Source organism: Callionymus lyra, chromosome 5 (genome assembly GCF_982586985.1).
Source record: "Callionymus lyra chromosome 5, fCalLyr1.hap1.1, whole genome shotgun sequence".
NCBI lineage: Eukaryota > Metazoa > Chordata > Actinopteri > Syngnathiformes > Callionymidae > Callionymus > Callionymus lyra.
The window spans coordinates 35299467-35323576 of record NC_141822.1 but is presented as its reverse complement, the minus strand read 5'-3'; the positions used below and the strand labels follow the sequence as shown (position 1 = coordinate 35323576).

General features: G+C 40.6%; 1 protein-coding gene across 1 annotated transcript; it reads right to left on the bottom strand.

Annotated features, from left to right (window-relative positions):
* Window positions 1–1039: 1039 nt before the first annotated feature.
* osbpl11 (oxysterol binding protein-like 11) lies at window positions 1040–12552 on the bottom strand. The gene is made up of 13 exons (XM_087792156.1): window positions 12176–12552; window positions 11905–11973; window positions 11657–11832; window positions 11319–11398; window positions 10785–10973; window positions 6568–6766; window positions 5676–5821; window positions 5429–5563; window positions 3923–4382; window positions 3672–3858; window positions 2854–3036; window positions 2052–2205; window positions 1040–1830 (listed from the first exon to the last, which is right to left on the bottom strand). Exons 1-13 carry the CDS (start codon window positions 12289–12291, stop codon window positions 1774–1776), a joined length of 2151 nt encoding a protein of 716 aa, XP_087648282.1. The 5' UTR covers window positions 12292–12552; the 3' UTR covers window positions 1040–1773.
* Between the last annotated feature and the right edge of the window lie 11558 nt (window positions 12553–24110).

The window sequence follows — 24110 nt, the reverse complement described above, 5'->3', positions numbered from 1 at the left end:
TGCTGTTTTTAGACGCTATTTAAAAAATGTTCCTTCCAGAAACCAATCACTGGTCTAGTATCAGTCTACCTGCTCAATCAGTATCAGTTATGGCCAACAAAAAGCATACTTTTAAAGTCAATAAAATAATCCAAAATTCATACTATCTTATAACAAAATACAGAAAAAAAAAGTCTAGGATAGGTCAGATATATTCCAACATGTGTATCTAATATATACGTTTTTGTAAATTCCCCATCTAAAACACGTTCTCATAAAACAGAAGAAATGTATAGTTTTAAACTCCAATCAATCATTTTTAATTAGGTTAACCAAGTTATGAATTGCAATCAAACAAATGTACAATTCAATAGGTTTTCAGAGATTAGAAAAGGAGTAGAGAAAATAACAGATCTTATCATTTATTCCCCTTATTCATACTTTTATATTACAGAATAAAAATGTGTATTTTTTAAGTCAAAATACACATTTTAGGTGCTCATAGAACAGAAATTTGAAAGGACGAACACAATGAACTAGAGAAGAGAAATCCTTCCAGACTGTTGCTCCTAAGCTTTGGAACAATCTTCCTCAGTGTTTGATGGATCTACTGACTCCTTCAAGAAACATCTGAAGACATTTGTGCAGACTTTTTCTTAATTATATTTGGTCTACTATGTTTGTCTTATGTTGCAATTGCTTTTAAAAGTTTTAAAATTTGTATGTATTTTAACTGTGTATTGGTTTGAATTGGTCTGAGAAAGGCGCTTTACAAATAAAAAATACTTACAATCGAAAAGAAAGCCAGAGACACATGCATCCAGTTTTGTTATAACTAGTGATGGGTTGATGAGGCTTCATGATCATTTTTGGGGGAAAAAGCGAGCCACAGAGCGACCATCTCGGTTGTTTGTTCTAAAATCCAATGATGAACAGGTGATCCAAAAATGTTTTATGCCACTGGATGCTACACACGAAGAGGGTGATATGTGTGTTTATATTAATTCAAAAATGGACATCAATTCAGTTGCAATCTGTCAGTAAATAGAAAATGACCAAAGTGATTCAAATATTTATTGTTTTTACTTCAATTTCACAGCAAATCTCAATACTGTGGTCATGCAAAAGAATACAAATAAAAATAATTAAAAACAATCACTTCAATGCAGTCACAGGCACAAACGTGAAAGAAATGATTGATGCGGTTTAACAATTTGATTAAATAATCATCATTATTTGTGAATTTATCTGAAAATGTTAAAAAATAATCTTGTTCATTCCGTATGAACTTCAGGGTCAAATTTCAATATTAGTTTGTGGCTTGTGTAACAAGAATGAGAAATCAAGTGTTCAACATTCATCATTTATTTATTATTAAGTAAAATTAAATCTTGGACAATAGTTGACAGGTGGAAACCCAGATGGACATTCTGGGGAGTAGGTTCATGATTCATTGCGAACACATCTTTCTACTCTTTCTTTTCTTTTTGAGGAACCATCAACAATGACTTTTAGCGACTATTGAAGTGGTTCTGAAGCGAGATATGGACTCAGATCGTGGTTAAGGCTGTAGAGGTAAACAGAGCAGCTGTACAAGACAATGTATGTAAAAAGGTCGTCAGTAGTGCGACAGATTGTACCGAGAGGCTTCAACAACACACTTCCACAGTCTGGAGTCTGTCAACACAGTTCTGGCTCCCGCTTCACCACTGTCGTCTGACTCTGACACACTCACACACACGCACGCATGCACACACGCACACACGCACACACACACACACACACACACACACACTAAGATTTGAGGGCAGAGTTTTTTGAAAGTGGTTTGTGGTAGATCCAGCTGTCGCCCTGGAAACAAAAAGAGAGATTGTCGGTGTTAGAGTTGAGCCATCTGAAGGAAACTTCCCAGGAGCTACACAGGCATTTGTTTTTTATTTGTATTTACTTTACTCTTCCAACAGGGGGTCAGCGGTCTTATTAGTTTGTTTTTTAATGACATGAATTAAAGGAAAGAAACATGTCTGAGAGATGCTAACATTCGACTGAGTCATCCTCCTCATTATTCTCACCTCCTTGTTAAAGTATCTGGTCCTCCAGGTAGTTTCAGTCTCTGCTCGGTGACGCTCCTCCGACCGCTGCCTCTCCTCCAGGATCCTCTTGTGCTCCGTAGCTTTCTCGATTTCCTTCTGCCTCAGAGCCTCAGTGACGTGCTGCCACAGGCGTCTGCAGGAACGACACATACAAAAGAAAATGGCACTGAGACAGCAAATACCTCCACCAAGGAGGTCATTTCATTCTAAATCACAGCAACCAAAGAATGTTAGGGCTCACTGCAACCTTTTTTGTGACTGCTAGTTGAACTCACGCCACCAAATATTTCCAACGAGCCATTATGATGGGAGAAAAACAAGATGATATGCAATGGAAAGATGGTGGTGACGAGTAAAAACAAAAAACGTAGTTAACAAAATAAAGCTAATATAATTGATGTTAGTTAAAACAAGACGAAAATTAATTATTTTAAAATCACCATGCTTAGTAAAGCTTAGTAGCCCCTCCTGAATTTCACTGCATTGGAGTAAAATAAACAAGAGTATTGTTTCTAATACAGCAAAGATAATAAGAACTGTTTTGCGGTGTTTGACTCTTAAGTTGTAAAACGTAATCAGAATTCTTGATTAATATAAACAATTCCCAACAGACAGCTTAGCACCAACCCCTTCCCTTCTCCTTTTTTTTAAAGATTATATTAGATTTATTCAGTCCAAAGAATATCCTTTTTCAACTAAATACATCTAATATAATCCAAAAAAACCCTGAACCTGACGATCATAATACCTCCATGCAGAGGTAATGACTCTACTCTCCTACCTTGACTCAGTGGGTCCCTGCTTTTCAACAGGACGAACTTGCTTCCTGGTAACTGGCAGTTTGGTGACATCCACGACTCTGGTCTCTCCGGTAGTGTAGCTGAACTCCAGGGCGCCGTTCCACTCGCCTTGTACCCGGCAAACTACTGCATTGGTGGCGTTGTGCTTCACCTCTGCTGTCACTCTGTAGACGGATGAACAAAAATCATGTTCTTTACATTTCCCCGACATACCTGATGAGGATTTTGATGCATCATCATCATCATCATCATCGCTAACAGAAACAAAACAAACGACTTTAGGTTCAAGAATTGACTACAGTGAAATCAAATATATTGAAAATTAAATGAAATCTAATCTTGTGTTAGAGACTCATGTATTATAGATTGTTAATGTTTATGTAGTTGATCAATTAGAATTCATTCATTGTGGCATATTTCGGGATTACTGGTTAAAAGTTAGGCTAGATGATTTGTAAAATGAAAACTGTTAAACAAAACAAATACAGTATTTGAATTGCAGTTTGTCTACCTCAGGGGTCTGAATCCTGTCCAAAGAAGGGCAGAGATGGTGCAGGTTTTTGTTCCATCCAAGCACACATGAGTTAACGAATCAGGTGTTAGCTTAAACAAGCAGCACCTGACTGACCATCAACTGATTACAGTCTTCAGACGCCTGATTGATTCAACTATATGTGCTTGACTGGTTGAAACCTAAACCATCTCGGCCCTTTTCTGGACCTGTGGTCTACCTGCTCAAACAATGCCCCCTATTGACCTTTGTTGTAAACGCATTGATAGGAAGTAAACAAACACTAACTTGTGTAGTTTGCCTCCGTAAAACGGTTTGGTCTGGAATGTTATGACAGCACCGTAGCCCGTTTTGGCGCAATTGATGTTGACTTTGCCGCCAAGCTCCACCCATGGAACGGTGAGGATGGAGCGAGCGTACGCACAGGGCAGCGTGAACGTGTACTCTTCATCATGCTCCAGCAAAGACAGGCAACCTGATGGAGATAGTATTGTTTAAACATCTTACCAAGAGCAAGTCACTATGTTGTAACTACTCACCTTCCCCGATCATTGACACTCCGATGGACATGCCCATGAACTTGCTCTTGGTCCAAACGTGTGTGTTCACACATATCTTCCTCTCCTGACACTCTGCGTAAAAGCCTGACACAGGTGGATGATGGGAAACCTGCTCTGCCACAAAGCGTACTTGGTAGCTGTCCTGGGAGGCGACAGACTCTACGTTTTCCTGCAACAGTTCTTGAGAGGCTTCAGGTCTCTTGGGAACCTTCCAGGAGCAGTGGAAGGTCTCACCAATGATAGGGTTGTATGGTTTTTTGGCAATGGCGCCTTTGCGGCCCTCATGAAAAGAGGTGAGGTAGTACTCCACAAATCGCACCATGCGGTCTTCTGGGCTGGTGCCGTCAGTGATTCTTACGAAGAGATCCGGGTGGGACATAAAGTCTGCGTACATTTCCAGCAAGGAGCGCTTCTCTAGAATGAAGGTGGGAAGGACAACCTGGAGGGAAAAAACAAGGGGGTGTCAGGAGATCGATGGTTAAAATCAAGGCATATACGAATGGAAAGTTTGAATGCAGTAATTAACATATGTATGTTATAATTACGTTGCTCTGATAGTTCATCTGATGTGAGAGACTGAATGACGTGATCGGCTGTTTAATCAGCAACCCGAGAGTGGGATATCCAACTACTAGAACAAAGTGACCTTGAAAGATAGAGTGACTATGCATGACACGTACAAGAGCAAAGTTTTGTTTTCTTAAACAGCTTCCATGTTGTTTTGAAATATGTTTCATACATAGATGGGATCATGCCACATTTTAGTAACTTAGTGCCATAGTCTCCAACCCAGGTTGTCAACAAAAATGATGACAAAATGTCTCCTCAACAAGCTTCCATCACGTGAGGAAACCCACAAAGTTTAAAAAACACACAAAAAAATAAATGATCATTAAATAGAAAGTAAACAAAATTAAGCTGGAATGGAAACACAATATTCTTGAGTCTATAAAGGAATAATAAGATAGCTTTTGAGATAACCTTTTGTGGTGTTCGCAATTTTTTACAACACAAACTTCACCCAACACCGGGATTTAAGGCACATTTTCGTGCTTCAGTCTTAAAATACAAGTAGAAGGTGGTGATGTATAATCATAGCTGACTACTAATGGAGTGTGTTAGCTCACTGAAAGGATCAAGTTGTTGTCCTGTTCTTGGCTTCTGTCATCGGAAATGTCCTTTAATCCTGGATTCTCTGATTTTCTCTTATGTATTTATCAGTATTACTATTGAGCTTGTAGTTCAGAGCTAATATAAAAGTGTCTATGTAGTAATTTGTTTATTAACTGTTGTTCTCTTGTTCTAATGTGCAGTTTGAATGTGTCAATAGTCTTAAACTGCAACACTTGAATGAGATATATTTTACCATCTACGTTCAGTGTGTGTGTCGTTGTTAGGTTTGACCATTGTCACTATAATCTGGGTTTGCCACAAGAAAGACTTCCAAGCTGTGCTGCTCTTCACTACATTTGGAACTCGACCTACCCGTGTGAGGTCCATGCCCAGCTTCAGTTGTGACAGCAGGTGTAGTATGACGCTGCGCTCCTCCTCCACTGCACCGAGATCCTCCTCTTTGTCTGAGAAGGAGTCCTCCAACTCATCTTCTGCCTCGATGTCTTCCTGCCGTGTTCAGATGATTTAGTTTAGTTATTTTTGGGGATGAAACATAAATGAAAGAAATGAAGTTTGAAATACTGATGTTGTACAAAAACAAAAAAAATTCCGTTCTTACCCCTGAAAAAGTGTTGGACTCTGGGCTGCTGAGCTCGAGGCGATTCCCGTCGTACGTTCCTTCCTGGGTGGTGAAGCTGCCGAGCGAGCTGCTGCCATTTTTCAGGACATCTGGCAGTTTTGGCTCCAGCCATTCGATGGTGGGCCCTGATGAAGATGGGGGGATCATAGAAGAAGTTTCAGAGGTAGTCATTGTAAGTGTCCCCCCCCACCCACCAAGGCCCCCCAAACTCTCAGTCTACACACAAGCACTACACAATCAGTCACCACCACACCACCGTAGAGCCGACTACTGAGTGGACGAACGACTCTTTCTCAGAAGGCTCAGCTTGAGCCAAAGAAGAGTGTAACCCGAGTCCTTTGGAAGAGTATCCGGATTCAACAGGAAACAGTCTCATCGTCTGATTGGCTTAAACTGCAACACCATTTTTATTCATGTTGCAGGGCGGGCATACCTCATTCAAATTCTGTGTGTGTGCTGCCAGGTAGCTTAATCTGATTGGCTGAAACAGCGCTCATCAATTATACATCAAGTAATGAGATCTACTGTGCAAAAAGTGGGACACTTTTTATCACGCTGATTGGAGACAAACACTTTGTTTTCAAGACAGACTTAAACCATCATAACCTTTTCATGTTGTAATTCATGTTTTTTTTTGACATGCAGAGATCTAATTACTTTGGAGACAGGTGATAAGAATAGGTATAGTTCCTCATCAATAATGCAGAATGATTCCACTGACCAGCCAAAACAAACCGCTCTAAGTCTAACAAGGACTAGATTTGTGCAGGCAGAATCAAGTAACGTTGCTGACAGGGGCTAATTTAACTACGAGTCATCTGTTGAAAATTCACCTTCTGAATTTTTTGTACAAAAGAAGACAATTTCTCACCTCCCAGGGCACTCCTCTGTCTGGCTATCTGCTGTATGTGCAGGATGTGCAGGCATTCATTCAGGCAGTTCATGGTAGCCATGGATGTGGCTTTCAGCATCAGCAGGTCCTGATCCAGGGGTGAAAGGCCAGGGGCTGCAGGCAGGCCCTCAATGCTCTGCAGCAACTCTCTATGCTGGCCCTGTGCCCGAGTCATCATCTGGAAGCAAATTGAAAAATAACGTGGGACAAATTAACATACCATAAGATGCCACATGATTGTTTAAGCGCTTTGTGACCCTGGTCTGGAAAAGCGCTATATAAATAAAAATGACTTACTTACATGTAAAGATTTTAAAAGCACAAGGGAGATTATTTCTTTTAATGTTTTAATAATGACAGTTGCCTTGGGTGTTCATTGTTTGTGTGTGTAAATAAATACTGGAAGTTTCTAAATATGATGATAGGAGGGAATACATTGCAGGACAGAGGGGGGAGTGTCTTTATTATAAAAGTGATGAAAACACTTTAAAGACCCGTTTCATTTGCTTCTGAATGTACTTTGTCTGGGGTTTTTGTCAAATTGGATCTTTGGGATTAATTGATACAAAATAAAAACACAGAAACCATCATATTTTATCTGTGAACAGAACACAGTATTGTATAAGGTAATAATAATAATAAAAACACATTGAATGTTGGAAATCACTTTATGACACAGCAGTAGGTTCCCATTTTGTGACATTTTGTATTATAATAGCAAAATGCAGTGATACAACAATTTTTGATTATGAAGAAAGAGAGACTATTTTAATTTGCTATTCTTTGTAATAAACCATGTCACACTTTCTTATAAAATGTTAAATATATATATATATATATATAATAACTTTTGGTAGATATGCTTACAATAACTTTTTGTGACCACATATGAAATGAAACACAATTAATAAAAATAATGATTTTGTTACCAAAAAATAGGAACCAATACAATTGTTTTTGACAATTATATTATTTTTTACTTTACCAATCATAGATAGATAGATACAACTTTATTGATCCCTCTGGAGGTCTCCTTCGGGATATTGTTTTTCAAGCCAGCACACAGCAACATAGACGATAGATTCATAAATATAAAAAAACCATAACAAGAACAAAGTTCAATAAAAAGAAAGTTCAAGATGACACAATCCAAGTCTAAAGTTAAAGAACATAGATCAAAGAAAAATAACAAAGACAAAGGATGACAAAATAAACATGGAATATCATCAATTCGCTCCACTCCTGCCCCCAAACTCAGAATTAAACAATCTAATAGCCCAAGGTATTAATGAGTCCCTGAGACTATTAGTGTTGCATCTGGGAAGAAGCATTCGTGCTTCATCTGCTTCTCTGCTCACTAATGACAGTGCTGATAGGATGACTGTCATCATCCATGATGGACAGTCCAGTCCAGTGATCTCCTCTCAGCAACTGTCACCAGTGAGTCCAGCTTCATAACCAACACAACATATGCCAACCACAGAGCCAGTCCTTCTGATCAACCTGTCCAACCTGTTGACACTCCTCTTGGACACATTCCCACCCCAACGCACCACAGCATAAAACAGGACACTGGCCACCACTGACTGGTAGAACATGCAGAGGAGTTTCCTGCAGATGTTAAATGATCAGCGCCTCCTCAGAAAGTCTAATCTTAACTTTCTTTCACATGGTCTGTGTTGCAGGACTAGTCCAATGTACTGCCCAGCCACACAGAGGTACTTATCGTTCTGAACTTATTCCACCTCGTCGCCTCTGATGGACACTGGACATGGCTTTGTCCTGGACCTCCCAGAGTCAAAGACCAGCTACTTGGTCTTTGAGGTGTTCAGCTGCAAGTGGTTCCTCTAACTCCAGTCCACAAAGACATGTATCAGGCTCCTGTACTCGTCCTCGCTATTGTCTCTGATGCATCCAACAATGGCAGTGTCGTCAGCTCTGAGTTGTAGCAGAAGTATGTAGTATATATGAAAGTATATATGATGAAATTATGTCCCCGGAGGTGCACCTGTACTGCACACCACAGTGTCAGACGTGATGTCCTTCAGCCTGACATACTGTGCTGGATCAGTGAGATAGTCCGAGATCCAGGAGACCAGACCAGGGTCCAAATGCATCTGTCAGTTTGTCCTGCAGCAGAGTGGGCTGGATGGTGTTGAAGGCACTAGAAAAGTCCAGGAACAGGATCCTCACTGAGGCTCTTCCTTTATCCAGGTGGGAGTAGGTCCGATGCAGGAGGTGAAGGATGGCATCCTCTACACCAACTGCGGGCCATTAGGCAAACTGCAGGGGGTCTTGTGTGTGCTGGACTTGTGGCTTGAGATGTTTGAGGACCAGCTGCTCCAGTGTCTTCATCAGTAGCGAAGTCAGTGCCACCGGTCTGTAATCGTTCAGCTCGCTCGGCCAGATCTTTTTCGGGACTGGAACGATACAGGAAGTCTTCAACAGGGCTGGTACTTTCCCCAGCCGTAGACTGAGGTTGAAGACATGCTGAAGCGGCTCAGCTAGTTAGGCAGGTCAGGTGTTTATCAGCTGAATAGACACCTTGTCAAGACCAGCAACCTTCCTCCGAAGTCCATTGCATACCTGGAGTGAAGTGATGCTGGTGAAGCAGTTGTATGGAGCTGAGGGGGGCACAGGAAGGTGGGGCAGTTTCTGAAGTGAGTTGCAGTGAAGGTGAGGTGACCTGCTCAAATCTGTTGAAAAAGTTGTTGAGACTGTGTCCACTGCAGTCAGAGAGGACTTGATCTTGTGTCCAGTAATGGTTTAACACCATCCCAGACCTCTCTTATTTGTTATTATTATTTGTTCCCCACTCAGCTTCCCCTCCAACCTCCTCCTGTAGGTGTCCTTTGCCTCCCTCAAGCATCGCTTCACCTCCTGCTGTGCTGACCTCATGGCATCCCTGTCCCTGCTCCTGAAAGCCACCTTCTTCCTGTTTAGGCCATCCTTGATCTCATTCTTTACCCACAGATTATTATAAGGGTAACAGTGGACAGTCTTAAGGGCGACAACGTCCAAGATGGAGCCGCCGCACTCGGAGGAATGTAAACACACAGCGCTATCATGTGACTGAACTCGCATGAGAGATAGTATGGCTGCAGGGTGACAGCCAACAGTTCTAAATCCTGACAACACAAGACTTTTATGTGTCCAAACGGCTCTCTCGGTAGATCCGCTAGTTGTTGAGAGCAGACAGTTGGTCGATCCGCCTTGTAATTGTGGGGATCGATGGTCTGTGACATCTCTGATAGTGTGTTAGCTTAGCCTTTATTTTCTTGTCGGCTCTACATCCACGATAGCGGCGCTGAAGTTCCATCGGGATATCATGACGATCTCCAGCCCGTGCAATTGACTTAAGTGGCAGTAGATCCTCTCTTGAGTAAACAAGACAATTCTCTCCGTGTTCAATATCCATTGAAAACATACAATAAAAATAATGAATAAAAACAGGAAACTTATTGATCATTGCTGCGGAGCTACTGGAGAGGCTGCCTAATTTCCAGGAGGAGACCTCCAGAGAAATCAATAAAGTTTCATCCATCCATCCATCCATCCATCTTGGAATGGTTTAGTGTATAAAGTAGTAATTGCTTTTTATGTCTTCCCTAATCTGTTTTTTTTTTCTTATGACTCCTAAACATTTTTCTACTTAGATTGTTAGTTCTACTCTCCTGAAAGTACATATGCTTAAATCGTTGTCGTGCTACAGGAAGACAACAGCGCAATCTGTTGGGCAAATTGCATAATTGCACCCATCCCTTAAAGAGCAACTAACATGAATCTTAAAGTATTTCTCTCCAAGATGCTGTTAGGGCCATCAGAAAAGCCAAGTGTTGTCAGTGGGCAGGGCTCTTTTTAATTGTTTCTAATGTTAAATATCTATATTAATAGAGAGTTTTGTACAAACAGACACATACTGATGAGTACAATAGAGTAAATAAGTAAGTCATTTATAATTGTAAAGCGCTTTGTACATTTTAACACTCAAATCAACACATTAGTTGCCCTTTAATTAAATAGACTCTATAGAAAAAGCATACAATTATACCAGAATATTCAATTATATTATTAACGAGTGCATAATCTTGTGGTGAAAATAATAAATGAATGTACAGAAAATTCTCCTGACAGTGTGTTCTATTAAGTAACAAAAAAGTAAAAGTGACGGCACCGTACTTTGATTAATTGTTTACCTCTCTGGCATCGACCAAATGATCTGGCAGCAGGGACCGCTTGCTGGAGTATAGTGCTGAGCTCTTGTTGATCTGGGACCAGTTGAATAAGGAGCTGGGGTTTTGACTCGGACGTCGCACAGACATTGGAGAGCTACCACTGCCCTGAGAGGCCATGGAGTAGCTCCTGGACTTGGGTGGTGGATTGCTCTGAAATCATAACACAGTGTGTTTGAATGATTACTTAAACATTGTTGTTTTGTTATTCTAGTGTCTCTATGTATATTTGGAATTTCTGCAATTGTTATTGGGCCATTTTCCCAGATCAACTTCAACAAAGAAATGTGTTACAAAACAAGGGAATGGGTTTAAAAAGGATGATCTTCTACCACGTAGTTGTGCGTCAGGTCTCAATATTACCATTAAAGTGTATTCACTGTTGAGTACACCAACAGATCAATATATGTTATGCTGATACAGCAACACACAAGATAAGTCTCAGATTTCACTGCTTTGTTTGACAGAATTGCAGTTATTGTTTTTGTGCAAACTCACCTTCCCCATGGCTTCTGTGTGATGCTGTGTGCAAATCTGCAGTCTGCTCACCCAGTGCTGCCTCTCTTTGGCATCAGTGGCTGTTAAAAACACAACATAGGAAAGATAATACTTTTAACAGTAGCACTGACATTAAACAAAGTTGATAATTTCAAGACTTAAGCCTTCAAAGCTAAGCTCACAGAAGATACAATAATGTATTAAAACAAGTTGCCAATATTTCAATCTTTTAGCCACATATTAAAACAAGCCAGAACCTACAGAATCGATGTGTACAGCATAGGTGTGTGGTTATTCTCATTTCGGAAAACAGTGCGTTTGTAAGGGAAATAATCTACCCCTGAGTTTGTACTGCTCTCCGCTGATGGCATTAACGGTGAAGGTGTGTGAATCTTCATCACTCGGGGATATGACTGCACCAGCCAGAGGCAGCATTCCACGGGGCTTTTGAGGTCGTGACTGCTCATTGACAAAGTATTCCAGCAAGCCCGCCTCATTATTCAACACAAAGAACCTGAAGAAAGAAAGAAAGATTACACGACTGCCAGAAGATGTGTTGTCATGTTTTTCCGGGTTAAAAATGTACCTGTACTGCCAGCCTGTCACTAGATTGGTGTACTTCATCAAGTAGCCATCGATGTTCTCCATGTGATCACTGAAAAAGAACAAGAAATAAAAAGCATGCAATAGAAAAAAAACTCCTGACACAAACATAGAAGCTAGCCACGCTAATACACAGTGTGTTTTAAAAGATACGAATACATAACAACGTACATCAAAACTTAACCAGCATTTAATATTTGGTGAACTAACAAAGAGTTGTACAAATCTGACTGGATGAGAAAAATCCTACCAACCTATACTGCCAGCTTTTCGCACTTGCTCTGCCCGAACTCGGGGTCCTGTTCTGAGGAAATACATCTAGCTTGCCCTCGTTGTCTGTAGTCCGAGGATCAGCGGTGTCCCCTTGCATAGTCTCCGGGAAAAGAGCCTCTTCCTGATGCCAAAGTAGCTTGCTAGTTAAGCTAACTTGCAGGAGGTGTCCGCGGTTTACTTTAAAAACACGTTTTTATCCAAATATAAGATATCGTTTTAAGTCCTAACAGATGGTACTTGGAAAGCGCAGGATGTTAAGTAATGGTAATTAAAAAGTAGTTGATAAAACATGTCTGTAGAGCGGTCAGTGGAAGAAGCTTGCTAGCATTAGCTGCTAGCTCGGCCGATATTTACTGCTATGACAGAAAAGTCATGTGACCACCGCGGTGATGTCATTCGAAAAAAGTGCTTGAGCGCGCACGTCATTATTTCCACAAGGGCGTCTTTATTATTCAGTTATTACTTAAAAGCAATGGAAGCACGGCGGTTATGTTTGTTTGAAGACGAGGACGAGTAAGACACTATTTAGCGGCTTCATCCACGTTTGAACGGAAGAGACAGTTCTACCTCGTATTTATTGTGTTGGTTTATCTCAATCTGGTGCAAGACATTTGTATTTTGTTGGTGAATAATACAATTATATGTCTATAGTTTACAGGCTGGGTTTGAACCGATAAAATCAGATTAGATATAAGTAATAAATGGAATATTTTAAATACAAAATAAAAGTGACTAACCCATTCTTTTTATAAATTAGATACAATTAAAAATATATATATATTATATAATAATAATAATATAATGTGGCAAATGGTCTCCCGCCCAGATGGTCTGAGGGCTCAGTCTGCCTACATTGTGGCTGCTTTAGTGGACCTTCTTCTGGTTATTACCAGAGAGTTCATCTGGGCCAGGGCCCCCACCTAGACATTGACAATGGCACACCTCCTCGTTGAGGCGTTGTTGTGTATGTGCCTGTTACATTCCTGGAGACGCACACAACAAAAATTATATATTTTTATTAGGTAAAAATAGTAACACAAAGTGACTTCGGATAGGTAACCTCAATCTGATTATTGGTTTTACAATGTGGTGATTATGACTGTAATGCTCCCTGACCAGTGGACTTCTCTCTAGAATATTCCAGGTGACACTAGAGAGCCATTGAACAGCGTCCTCAGGACCTCAACCTTCTGAGCAGGAACAGTCTGCCCTGTACCCTTCTTAAAAAAGAACATCCATTTTGTCAGCCCAGTCCAGTCCATGTGATGTCACCCTGTAAATGTCCATACACTAGATGTTCATGGTGTAGGTACCTGTGCATGCTCCTCTTCCAGGCTGGGTCTTGGGTTCCATGTGGTCTGATGCAGCTGACTCACCTCTATATTTTCTTTTACTCTCTGACTTCCTCAGTTCTTTCTGCACCTGCTTCAGCTCTTCTTTGTCTCCTGATACAAACATAATGTTTGCTGTGAAAACAAATATAAATGTTAATATAATACAGTTAGTGTGATTGATTTTTGTGAGGGATAAATAAAGGTTATCTATCTATCTATTTACCCAAAATCAGAACCAGAATATTTGTTCTCCAAACATTTCCTCCTGGCCTGGTGGATCTTGAGGCTTTGGTTGTTCTTGCAGGTTTTCACTCTCCTGCAAACTGCTGTTATAGATGTATTTCCATCACAATTGTTTGTTAACCTTGGTTAGTCAGATTGGGGCTTTCATGCTCGCCCCTTCTTTGGCTCCACTGACTATAATTTCAGTTATAGCTTAGAGGTTCCTCCTCACAATTGTATTGGTGCCACTAGATCCTTGGTTGGTTGAGGATAGAGTACCATTGGTGACATGGATCTGTTGTCAATGTCATGGCAAGGTTAAGTAGGTCCTTGATCCAGAAACATGATACTGCGAAAGAAGGTGAAGGACTGGGGCTCTACGGGAGATGGAGAGGAAGAGGGTGAGTTTGAAGTATAAAAGTGATTAGAGATGATGCAGGAAATAGAAGCACAGAAAGGGGGAGCTCTGTGTATAAAAACTACTCCAGCAATCTAACCCCTGGTCTCGAAAAGCGCTATATAAATAAATATTACTTACTTACTTACTATAGCAGCTTAACTAAGGGCTGATTCAGGCAGAGCCTTAGTCCGTCGTAACTGTTGTCTTTATTTCAAAGAGGATAGTTTTAAGTTTATTCTTGGACATAGAGAGGGTATCTGCTCTCCGGACTGAGGCCTGATCAACACAGATTACCTTAACAGTGGTGCTAGCAGCAGAAATTAGTCAATTATGGAAGTATTAGTTAACAACTAGTCTTGGTTGTTGGTTGGGCAACAAGTATAATCTCATTTTTTTTCTTCAAATTTTTTCTTCAGTAAAGAAAGATTTGGGTCATCCAGGAATTGATATCTTTAATACAGCGTTGTAGTTTTGTTAGCTGTTTACCTTCATGTAAAAACAAAATTGAGTTTGTCATTCATAGCATGTTTTCTGATTATATTGCACAGTAATAGAAAATTACTGCTAATACAATAATAGAAAACATTGTTGGACACCATATCAACTTTAGTGTGCGTCAACAAGAAATGATTTGCATGTCAATAATGTTTTTAACCAGTTTAAAGCAGTTCCACTTATGGGAATTTGGTTTTGTAGTCTCTGTGGAAGAACCTGCTGGTCAACGGTGTAAGCATTAAGGTCTAGAAGTACATTACCAAAGTTTATTATATAATATTTGTATTAACCTTTCCCATATCTATTGATTGACTTGGGGGATGTTTGATGTTATATTTTAATCTTTTTCCAACATAAATATTTATAATTCTTCCTTAATGTGCAAAATGTAGTAAATCAAATTCAATATAATAGTTCTAATCATTTAGGTAATTTCTGTTATTCCAAATTTGCCAGACCAGAGCTGGAGGGAAGAAGAATGTTGGAGGAATGGTTTGTATGCAGTAGTTCTCCATTTGCATCGCTAGAGTGCAGTCCTGCCACACCAAGGTTAGTATACTTTCTAAATCACGTCTCTTATGGCGTTAAATAGAAGGTAATTAAATCACCTCCCTTGACTGGGAAACAGATGTACAAACTGTTGGTATTTAAGTAGAAGTAAGTAAGTAAGTAAGTAATATTATAGCGCTTTTTCTAGACCAGGGTCACAGGAAGGACAACAACTGTCTAAAACAAACATCTTGTATCGATCTCTGGTCCACGTCAGCATTCTTCATACAAGGTCTACTTGTCTCTTTCCTGAAATAACTCAGTAAGGACTTGCTTCAGTGACTTCAGCTGGGTGACAGTTCCTTTGTTCCCTGATACATGTTAAGCTCTAACTGTTGCTGTGGCCCATAGTCGAGATAACTGGTCCTCACTCTCTGGTCCTCAAGTCGCTTCTGGAGGTTACAAGAGAACCTTGAACCCAGTGACTTCAATTGAGGACGTGTTGGTCAAGTTCAATGTTGCTGTTCATGGTCAACACTGTCCGTCATTCGTTTCTAAAGTTGGATGTAACCCCTTCGTTACTCAAACCCAGGTAAGATGGCACAACACGTGGAGCTTTGATTGACACGTCCTGATCATATAAAAAAATTGTTGGAATCTGATTCAGATTTTTTTTTAAAAAGCTCCTTCTTACTGGAGTGAGACAGTCACTCAAAAACGCTCCAATCAAAGTGAAAATTTGCAAATGAAGCTTATTTTTAAAGAATAGTTTAAGGAAAAGCTGGTCACTTCCTTCCCTTTTGTTATGGGTTGAGAGGAGGTCTGGGGCCAGTAGAATAGTGTTCATAAATAACAAACACTAGCTGGCCAGAATACTGGTTGACCATAACCAAGTTAAAGAAAACCTAAAAAATGACCAGATCACCAGAGCTTTTGATACAGTTTCCCACCAATGGGATGGTCATAAAACACTTTGTTCGCCTCGGGTTGAATCAACATGGATTGCTATTGCCGGAATCCTTAGAGAGAGGTGACATCTTGGCAATGACTTCTACCTCACATGACCCAGAAACTTAATTAACAGTCGCTGTCAGCACATACTCCCAGTGGTGCCTTCAGGGCAGGCACTCGGGTTTCCCCTGCACGTAATGTGTCCACCAGCACCCCTGACGGATGGTGCCTCAGAAATGAGTCTCTTGGCGATGCTAATATAAGTCTGGGAAGCACCATCAAATGACCACTCTCCACCAAACTGAAGGATTTACGGGTTAATTTGGGTCTTTGCACAGAAAAATTAAAAATTCAACTCATTCCCTCCTGACGAGGACATTTGGTGGCATAACTATCTATAACTGTGGATTGCAATGTGTCTTCAAATCTTTTACCCTGTGAGTCATAAATTGGCCGACTCTGAGTCATATCTTTTCAGTTCCACATCTGCTGGACAGATCAAATGGTCAATGATGTTTGTGTCCACTGGAGGGCTCCCCCATGTAATTTGTGAAGTCATTTGACTCCTGACAAAGGAAGTAATGAAAACATTGGATTCAAAAAACTGAGCAGGAAGTGACACATCAGCTCAACAAGAGGTGGTTGGAACATGGATTGGCTTTATCTCACAAGTTCACTTGAGTTGATAGAGTCCAACTGATTGTATCGTCAAAAAACACACATCAGAGTGAGTCCTTATTCCTAGAGACTGCCTTGACACAACTCTCTGCAGTGTATTGAGTGATTTGACTCCTGGTGAATCCCTTGTAAGTCAGTCCTCGACCTGGGACCAGAAGCAAGTTTATCTTATTGAATAGAGTGGCCCTATATGTGAGTTCTAATTAGAACAGGAGGAGGTGATTGGTAGTAAATGACCAGTGAGTCCCACACACTTAAGTCAATGACGTCAGTGACATAAGTAAGTAAGTAAGTAAGTAATATGTATTTATATAGCGCTTTTCCAGACCAGGGTCACAAAGCGCTTAAACAATCAAAACAATATTCAATAAAGTATATACTTTAAAGGTCAAATAATACTGAGAACAAGGAGGTGCCTGACCATGAATAGCTCTGAAAGTAAGAACCAGAATTTTAAAGTTGATCCTGAAAGAAACTGGAAGCCAGTGAAGAGTTATAAGGATCGGAGAAATGTGAGATCTTCTACACGATGGTAACCAACTGTAATTAAACACACCCAAAGAGTCCTTATACCTTGATTTTGTAGATTTGAATACATTTTAGGCCTGAGGTAGATATGAGTGGGTCTGACTGTTGATCATGTTTAACTGCCTCTGAAATACCAGCGTCCCCAACAGGAAGTCCTCTTTTATGTTGCTTAATGCTACATTATGTTAGCCACTGTAAGCATTTTTAGATATAATTGTACAATTGTACAATTATATTTAACGTATTAACTGTGATTAGGCTGACTCACTGAGGATTCACTTGAGTCAGAGTCAAGTGCTGTATGTTTGACTCTAAGACCGCTTAAGAAGTGAATGTTTCTGCACTCATTTCTTTGTTGAGCTGAACCGCTGCCTTGGTGCTTGGTTCTGTTTTTCTTTTTCTTATTATGTGTGTTGTACTATTAATTTCTTCTATTCAGTACTGCCACCATAAAAAATCCTACGTTTTGTTTACAACACTGGCAATAAAAGTTTCTTATTCTGATTAATTGCAGAAAGAGTCGAATTTGGTTCAAGATCAGAGCAAAATGACTCAGAGTGTTTTTCAGAGAAGCCAAGTTTTTCTTCTGCTTCAAGAATCTGTGGAAAGTTGGTTAGCAAACTATTGATTCTGGCTTCTGCTGCTGTCGTGATTTGGCGGCGACTCATTTCATTTTGTGTTATTGAGAGGAAGACGGTCGCCACTTGAGGCTGTCAGGGCTGCTTTTGTCTGCAGATTATGATAATCCTAGTTAATGTGACAAGTGTTGTCTTGTTGTCTCTCATGTTTGTCTTCAAACCACCAGGCTGACACAAACTTATATTTGAGGTTTAAAGCTGTGCTAAAATCACTTAAAAAAGGAAACCTTCCTCTAAAGTGTTTTTGAGAAGAGTCACGTGTGTGACTGAATATTAAGCTGTAATGTTTCTCTGTAAATCCTTGTTTATTTTAGATTTATTTACTGTAAAAGTTAAACCTGGTCAACAATCTAAGCAATATATATCTGTCAATCAAATACGGAACAGACATTACCCAGGGGATTCTGGCTAGGATAGAAGAAGAAGTTGGTTTTCAGGGTTATTAACCTCATGTCTGAGTGACTCACTGTGAACTAAGCCAATAGAAAGATGGTCGGACGGAAATAATTTCATTGATCTCGTGAATCCTTGTGTAATAAGTTGCCATATAAGTTGAAGCTCACACATCCCAGTCAGACTTACACAGGTTTGAGGGGTTCTGTAGCAGCATCCACCAGAGACATGGAGGTTTTTTGGGGGGCCTCACTTAAGTTCAGCTTCTTGTTCCAGGAAGTTTCTATCGTCCAGCTGTGAAGTCCATCTTCCAGGTCCAGCTGTGGCGTGTAACAGGGACACCCACCCTCCCCCTCCTGACTCCCCCTCAGTCCTAACAACCCCCTCAAGAACTCAGACAGGCCTAGTGCTGATGTTGTCAATGTTTTTCTCTTCTAATTTATTTGCTCTACGGTCGCTAGGCAACCGCCACAACACCCCGCCTCCTCTGCTCTTCAGTTGCAGTTGAGGTCATCTTTCTGTGGACTGTTGTGCACATGTTGAAGACTCTTTGTGTTTCACTGTTTTGCATTGTTGACTTGAAAATAATCTCTGTGCTGATTGGCCAGTTTACGAAAGAGCCCGCCCACTTCACAACATCAGAGGCTGTTCTTTTTAACAATCTGCTTTTCTTCTGTCCAAATAAATACGTTTGTGAAAAACCCAGGTGTTCTATGTGGTCATACGCCTGTACCCTCTTATAGTGACAGAAACCCAGGAGAGGCTAGGGAATAGAACCACTGCTTCTCCCAGAGAAGCCATTTTCAGAGACTCTGAATCCCCGGGATGGTCTCAGAACATGTTGACCTGGAAACACACAAGAGCAGAAGAAGCGTGATGTCAGTAAGCAGTGGAAAACGAATTGATGGAAAACCTAAATTGTAAAACTGAATCTGTGTCATTATGGGACGTTTGTTAACAAGTTTTTAATTTGATCTGTCTCTGGTGATGATGTACGTATACAATTCCTCAGTCACCACATTTAATGTCGGGCAGAGACAGAAATAATTAGCTCGCCCCTCATTTTTAATTTTATTTAGTGATAAATGTATCTAAACTGTATTTTCAATTACATGGATAAATGATGATGGGAAGTTTCTTTATTCACTGCTGTTAAGTATGCATGGTGCCTCAGAGCTAGCAAGAAATGTTAACGAAAACAAATCAAACTGTGAAATATTGAATAACTAAAACAAATTTACTTGCGTATGACTGTGTTGACAAAATGTAGTTTGGTCATTGAAAAATGGTTTTGAGTTTCTAGCTAAGGTCGCTATAGTTTTGACAACTGCGGAGTGTTGCTTAGATAACAACATTTAGGACCATTACTCATGTTAAACATTACACCGTGACAAAGGAAACTTTTGGTCGTTACGTTCAATGTAAAAGCAAGCAGGTTTTAACATTAAAATGCCAAGCTTGGGTCGCTCAGTCTGAGTCTGAACACACTTTGTTGCTAAATGGACCCAGTATATTAATAAATTACAGACATTAATGAAAATAATGATATGACATCTTAATGGCTGAGAGAAAGTTTTAACCTACATAAGCATTGAATTTATTGGGAATCTAGAAAATGTTAGCATCATAATATGATCACCTCAACTTAAAGGGCAACTAATGTGAAAACCCAACTATACTGACTTACTAACATACTTCAAATGTTGAATTCTTCCTCTTCAAGGTACGATAAGTCCCTCATCATGACCATGTTTTGAAGTAATTACTTATGAAGTTTTCCCTCATCTGAAATCTTAGCAAACAAGAGGTTACAAGAGCCGGTGTAAAAATGGGCTTCACTGCTTCTCCAGCAAGCTGTAATGAAGCCGTGATTTGTTTATACAAGGAGTCCCTTGGAGGAGGAGACTTCAACAGTGACTAACCTTGATGTTTGTCCAATCACAGCAGAGTGGGTATGGTTGGGATACATGTGACTTCATCTCCAGACAAACTAGATGTTTTCAGTAGCTTAAGCACATTTTCTAATGTAAATATTTAAATGAAAAGAGAGCTTTGTACAAACAGACACATACTGATGAGTACAATAGAGGTCCAATATCCGTTTAAGAGACACTCATTTGAACACATAGTTGCCCTTTAAAAGCGGGTGACTCAGTCTGTCGGTGTGAATATGGAATTTTGACTCGCCTGGGAACTTAGCGTTTGCTTCTTCTGCTGGGATGAACGTTTTCTGAGGGGAAAATGGGAGCAATCTGAGTCCAAAGCTTCCGGTTCGGCCATGACATCATCCCCACACACATCTGGAAGCTGTAGAGAGTGTGCATGTGTGAGTGTATACACGTGTGTGAATGTGTGTTTGTGTGTATGTGTTTGCAAGTGTGTGTACACGCATGAGCGAGTATGTGTGTATGTTTGAAGGACTGGAAAGGGGGGAGGAGGTATGAGGTGGGTGACACATCAGCAGGAGAGAAAGACTGCTGTATATCTAAGAATTTAGACAAATAGGAGATGCCAGATGATCCATGTTTATTTTATTTTAATTACCTACCATAGTGCATCTCTTACAGATATTCTGGTTGAATATCTCATGGTTGAAATCTCACAAATATGTAGCTTCTCTCATCGGCCACAGGAGGGTGAGTTTTCTGATTCCGCTGCTGTCTGCTCTCCTGCTTATACTTTTCTCCCTCCTTCCTTTCACTGTTTACTTACATTTTTTCCCCCTCTTCCTTTTCTCTTTTTCATTTCACTTTCTACATTTCTTAATTTCTTAATTTCTCTTTATTCTTTTGTCTTTCACAGCAACCCTTCTTACTTGTTGTTTGTTCTATCTTACTTTCTTGTTACTATCTTTCCTTTTTGGTCTTCTATCCCTTTATTTTACTTCTTGACTTCACACTTTAATCCATCAAAATGGTCTTCTCTCTTTCTTTCTTTCTTTCTTATATTTTCCTTCCTCTGACTTCATGTTTTCTCCGTTATCTTGGCATCCTTTGTTCTTATTTTTCTTTCTCTCATTTTATTCTTTCTTGCCGTTCTGCTCATTACTGTTCTTCCTTGCCAACCTGTACACCTTGACTACTTGTGAACCAGCGAAGGTGTTGGAGAGCTCCTCGTATCTCTGGATGACACATTGCTGAATGAAAAGTTACAGAATTCAACAAACGAGGTCCGGGAGGAAGAGAGGGGAGTTCCTGAGGGGATATGCTGTGCAGATGTTTGTTCTGATTCCACTCCTTGCTGATTTTCAGTTTAATGATTTTACTTCCACCCTGCTGTATTTATCTGACGTGGAACCTCTCAGTCCCAGAGACTGATCGCCTAGTGCTTTTGTGAGGGTGACTTGGGTCAAGGGCATGCCACAGAAGGAGAACAGCCAAACAGTAGATCTAAGGGGTTGCCTCCAGCAGAGCCTGCAGAACACAGTGGACCACGTCTGTTGCATTAGGGCAACATGAGGTCATCTCCTCCTCCTCCTTCCCCTCCTACCCTATCCCCCACCCCTCCATGGGTGCTACCAGGATTGAACCGGTCGATGATCTTTATTTTTCTGGGAGTGAATCACAATAGAGTGGGATGTGGCAGACTCCACTCTGGTCCATGGCTGAGAACAAGACCCCCCACCCCCCCGCCCCCCTTCCTCAACCAACCACTACAGCGACTCTCCTGCTCCAGTCTGGACAGGGTGGAAAAAAGGGCTGACTCACACGCTGATAAATTCCACTCCGCTGTTGATGGATTCCCCAGAGATGCTTTTACCACCCAGAGTAAGCGCCAAAGTTTTGGGGCAATAAATGCTGGTGTTAGTTCTGTAATCCAGTTTAGAACAAGATTCGCAACAGACCCTTTATACAATCTAGTAGTTAACCTTTAAAGTCCTTCCCTGAGAAGTTTGTGGTTCTTTTGTGGACAGCTTATAGTACAATGCAATGGAACTTTGACTAAATCCCTTTTATGCAAGGAGTCAGTAGACTCTATCAAATGCAGAGGGAGAGGAAGATCGTTCCAAAGCTTAGGAGCAACAGCCTGGAAGGATTTCTCTCCTCTGGTCCGGAAGTGTGTGCACGGAACCATCAGTAGATTCTGATCCACAGACCTCAGAGCCCGAGCTGGGGTGTAAGGCTGGATCAGATCACTGATGTTAGGCAGAGCCTGACCATGAATAGCTCTGAAAGTAAGAACCAGAATTTTAAAGTTGATCCTTAAAGAAACTGGCAGCCAGTGAAGAGATTTGAGGATGGGGAAAATGTGAGTTATTCTACTAGAGTGAGTCAGAATTCTTGCTGCAGACTCCTTCTTGTAAGAGTGATCGATGGATAGAGTAATCAAAGAATTGATTGATGTACAGATTTGACTGATTGAGTCACTTTATTATCCCAAGCTCGGAAGCTGAAGGGACATTCTCAAGACACTACAAGATCAAACCCAAACGTGGTCAAATCCACGATGATGTTGATCCTGAGTGATCAGTATCTCTGGTATACGGCTTTGAGAAATTCTCCATTGGTCAAGGGCCAGGAAGATGATTGGCTTTATAGACTGGTTTAGATCTCTCAAAATAAGTTCAGAAATTACTTCCAATAGTTTTTTCTTCTAATTTCAAACCAAGGTTTCGGTATTCTTCCTGACTCACTTGAAGTCCCAATTGATATGTTTCCGCTTTGATCCTTGTATCCTTGAGAAATTACCATCCATCCTGTCCAGTGAAGTTTATTTATTTGCTGTTGAGACATATCCAGAGGTGAGCGCAGCTGCAGCTTTTGTAAATCATCTTCTCTGAGAAACCAAATAATTCCCAGCTGTTCCCAAAGTCGGCACCGCCTTCATCTTCTCCCCAAAACACAGTAGTGATAATGAAGGCCATGAAGCTGTTTTCAATCAAACAACTCTCTCTCCTGCAGCCACGTGAAGAGGTGATGGTGTTTGGAACTGAGCATCACTCTTGTAGATTACATGTAGCTCATAAACTTTATTACATTTTGGGTCATAACCAGGTTATCTGATGATTTCCCAAACAGACTGTAGGACTACAACATTTACGGGACGGAAGGAACACAGGAATTGCACATCCGCAGCAGTAGGTGGTCGATATTTTACACCAAGCATGCACGCATGCATTGACAGATATGAACCGCAGTGAGTAAACAAACACAGAGAAATGCATGGAAAACATTCAATAGTGACGAAAAGAAAGAAGAGAGAGTCAGAGAGAGACAGAGACAAAAGCACGAAAAGCACGTGATACATGCAAAGTGTATGGATTCACTGCAACAACCATCATAAAGTTATGTGTATTGATGGTATTCATCAAAATTGTGTTTTTAGTGTATGTACATGGTTTAATCCGCCTTATTTATGTATTGGGATGATAGAAATGATAACCAACGTCAGGATGGAAGCATCAGATGCAGATGATAAGTCATCTGGGATCACAAACAGCACTCAGGGAACTAGTGAAACACAGCAACAATATGTGTGTTCTGAAAGAATACTGGTGCCTGTTTTCCGTGGTACTAAAGACATTAAATGCTTACTCTGTAACCTGAGACCCAGATGGGCTAAATGGGCTAGAACCAGCTCTGATGAGACTACAATAGAGATATTGTTGTTCTAGATTCTGAACCTATGTGTACAACTGAAGAACACTGTTGGGAAGAAACGTGAAAGAAACCTAGATGGCCGCCTGACTCAGCAAAACCTTTAATTTTATGTGTGCGTAATTAAAACATTCGTCATCCAATTATTCCGTAGTGTGTTTTCCCTCAGCTGTCACGCCGCGGCCGCAGAC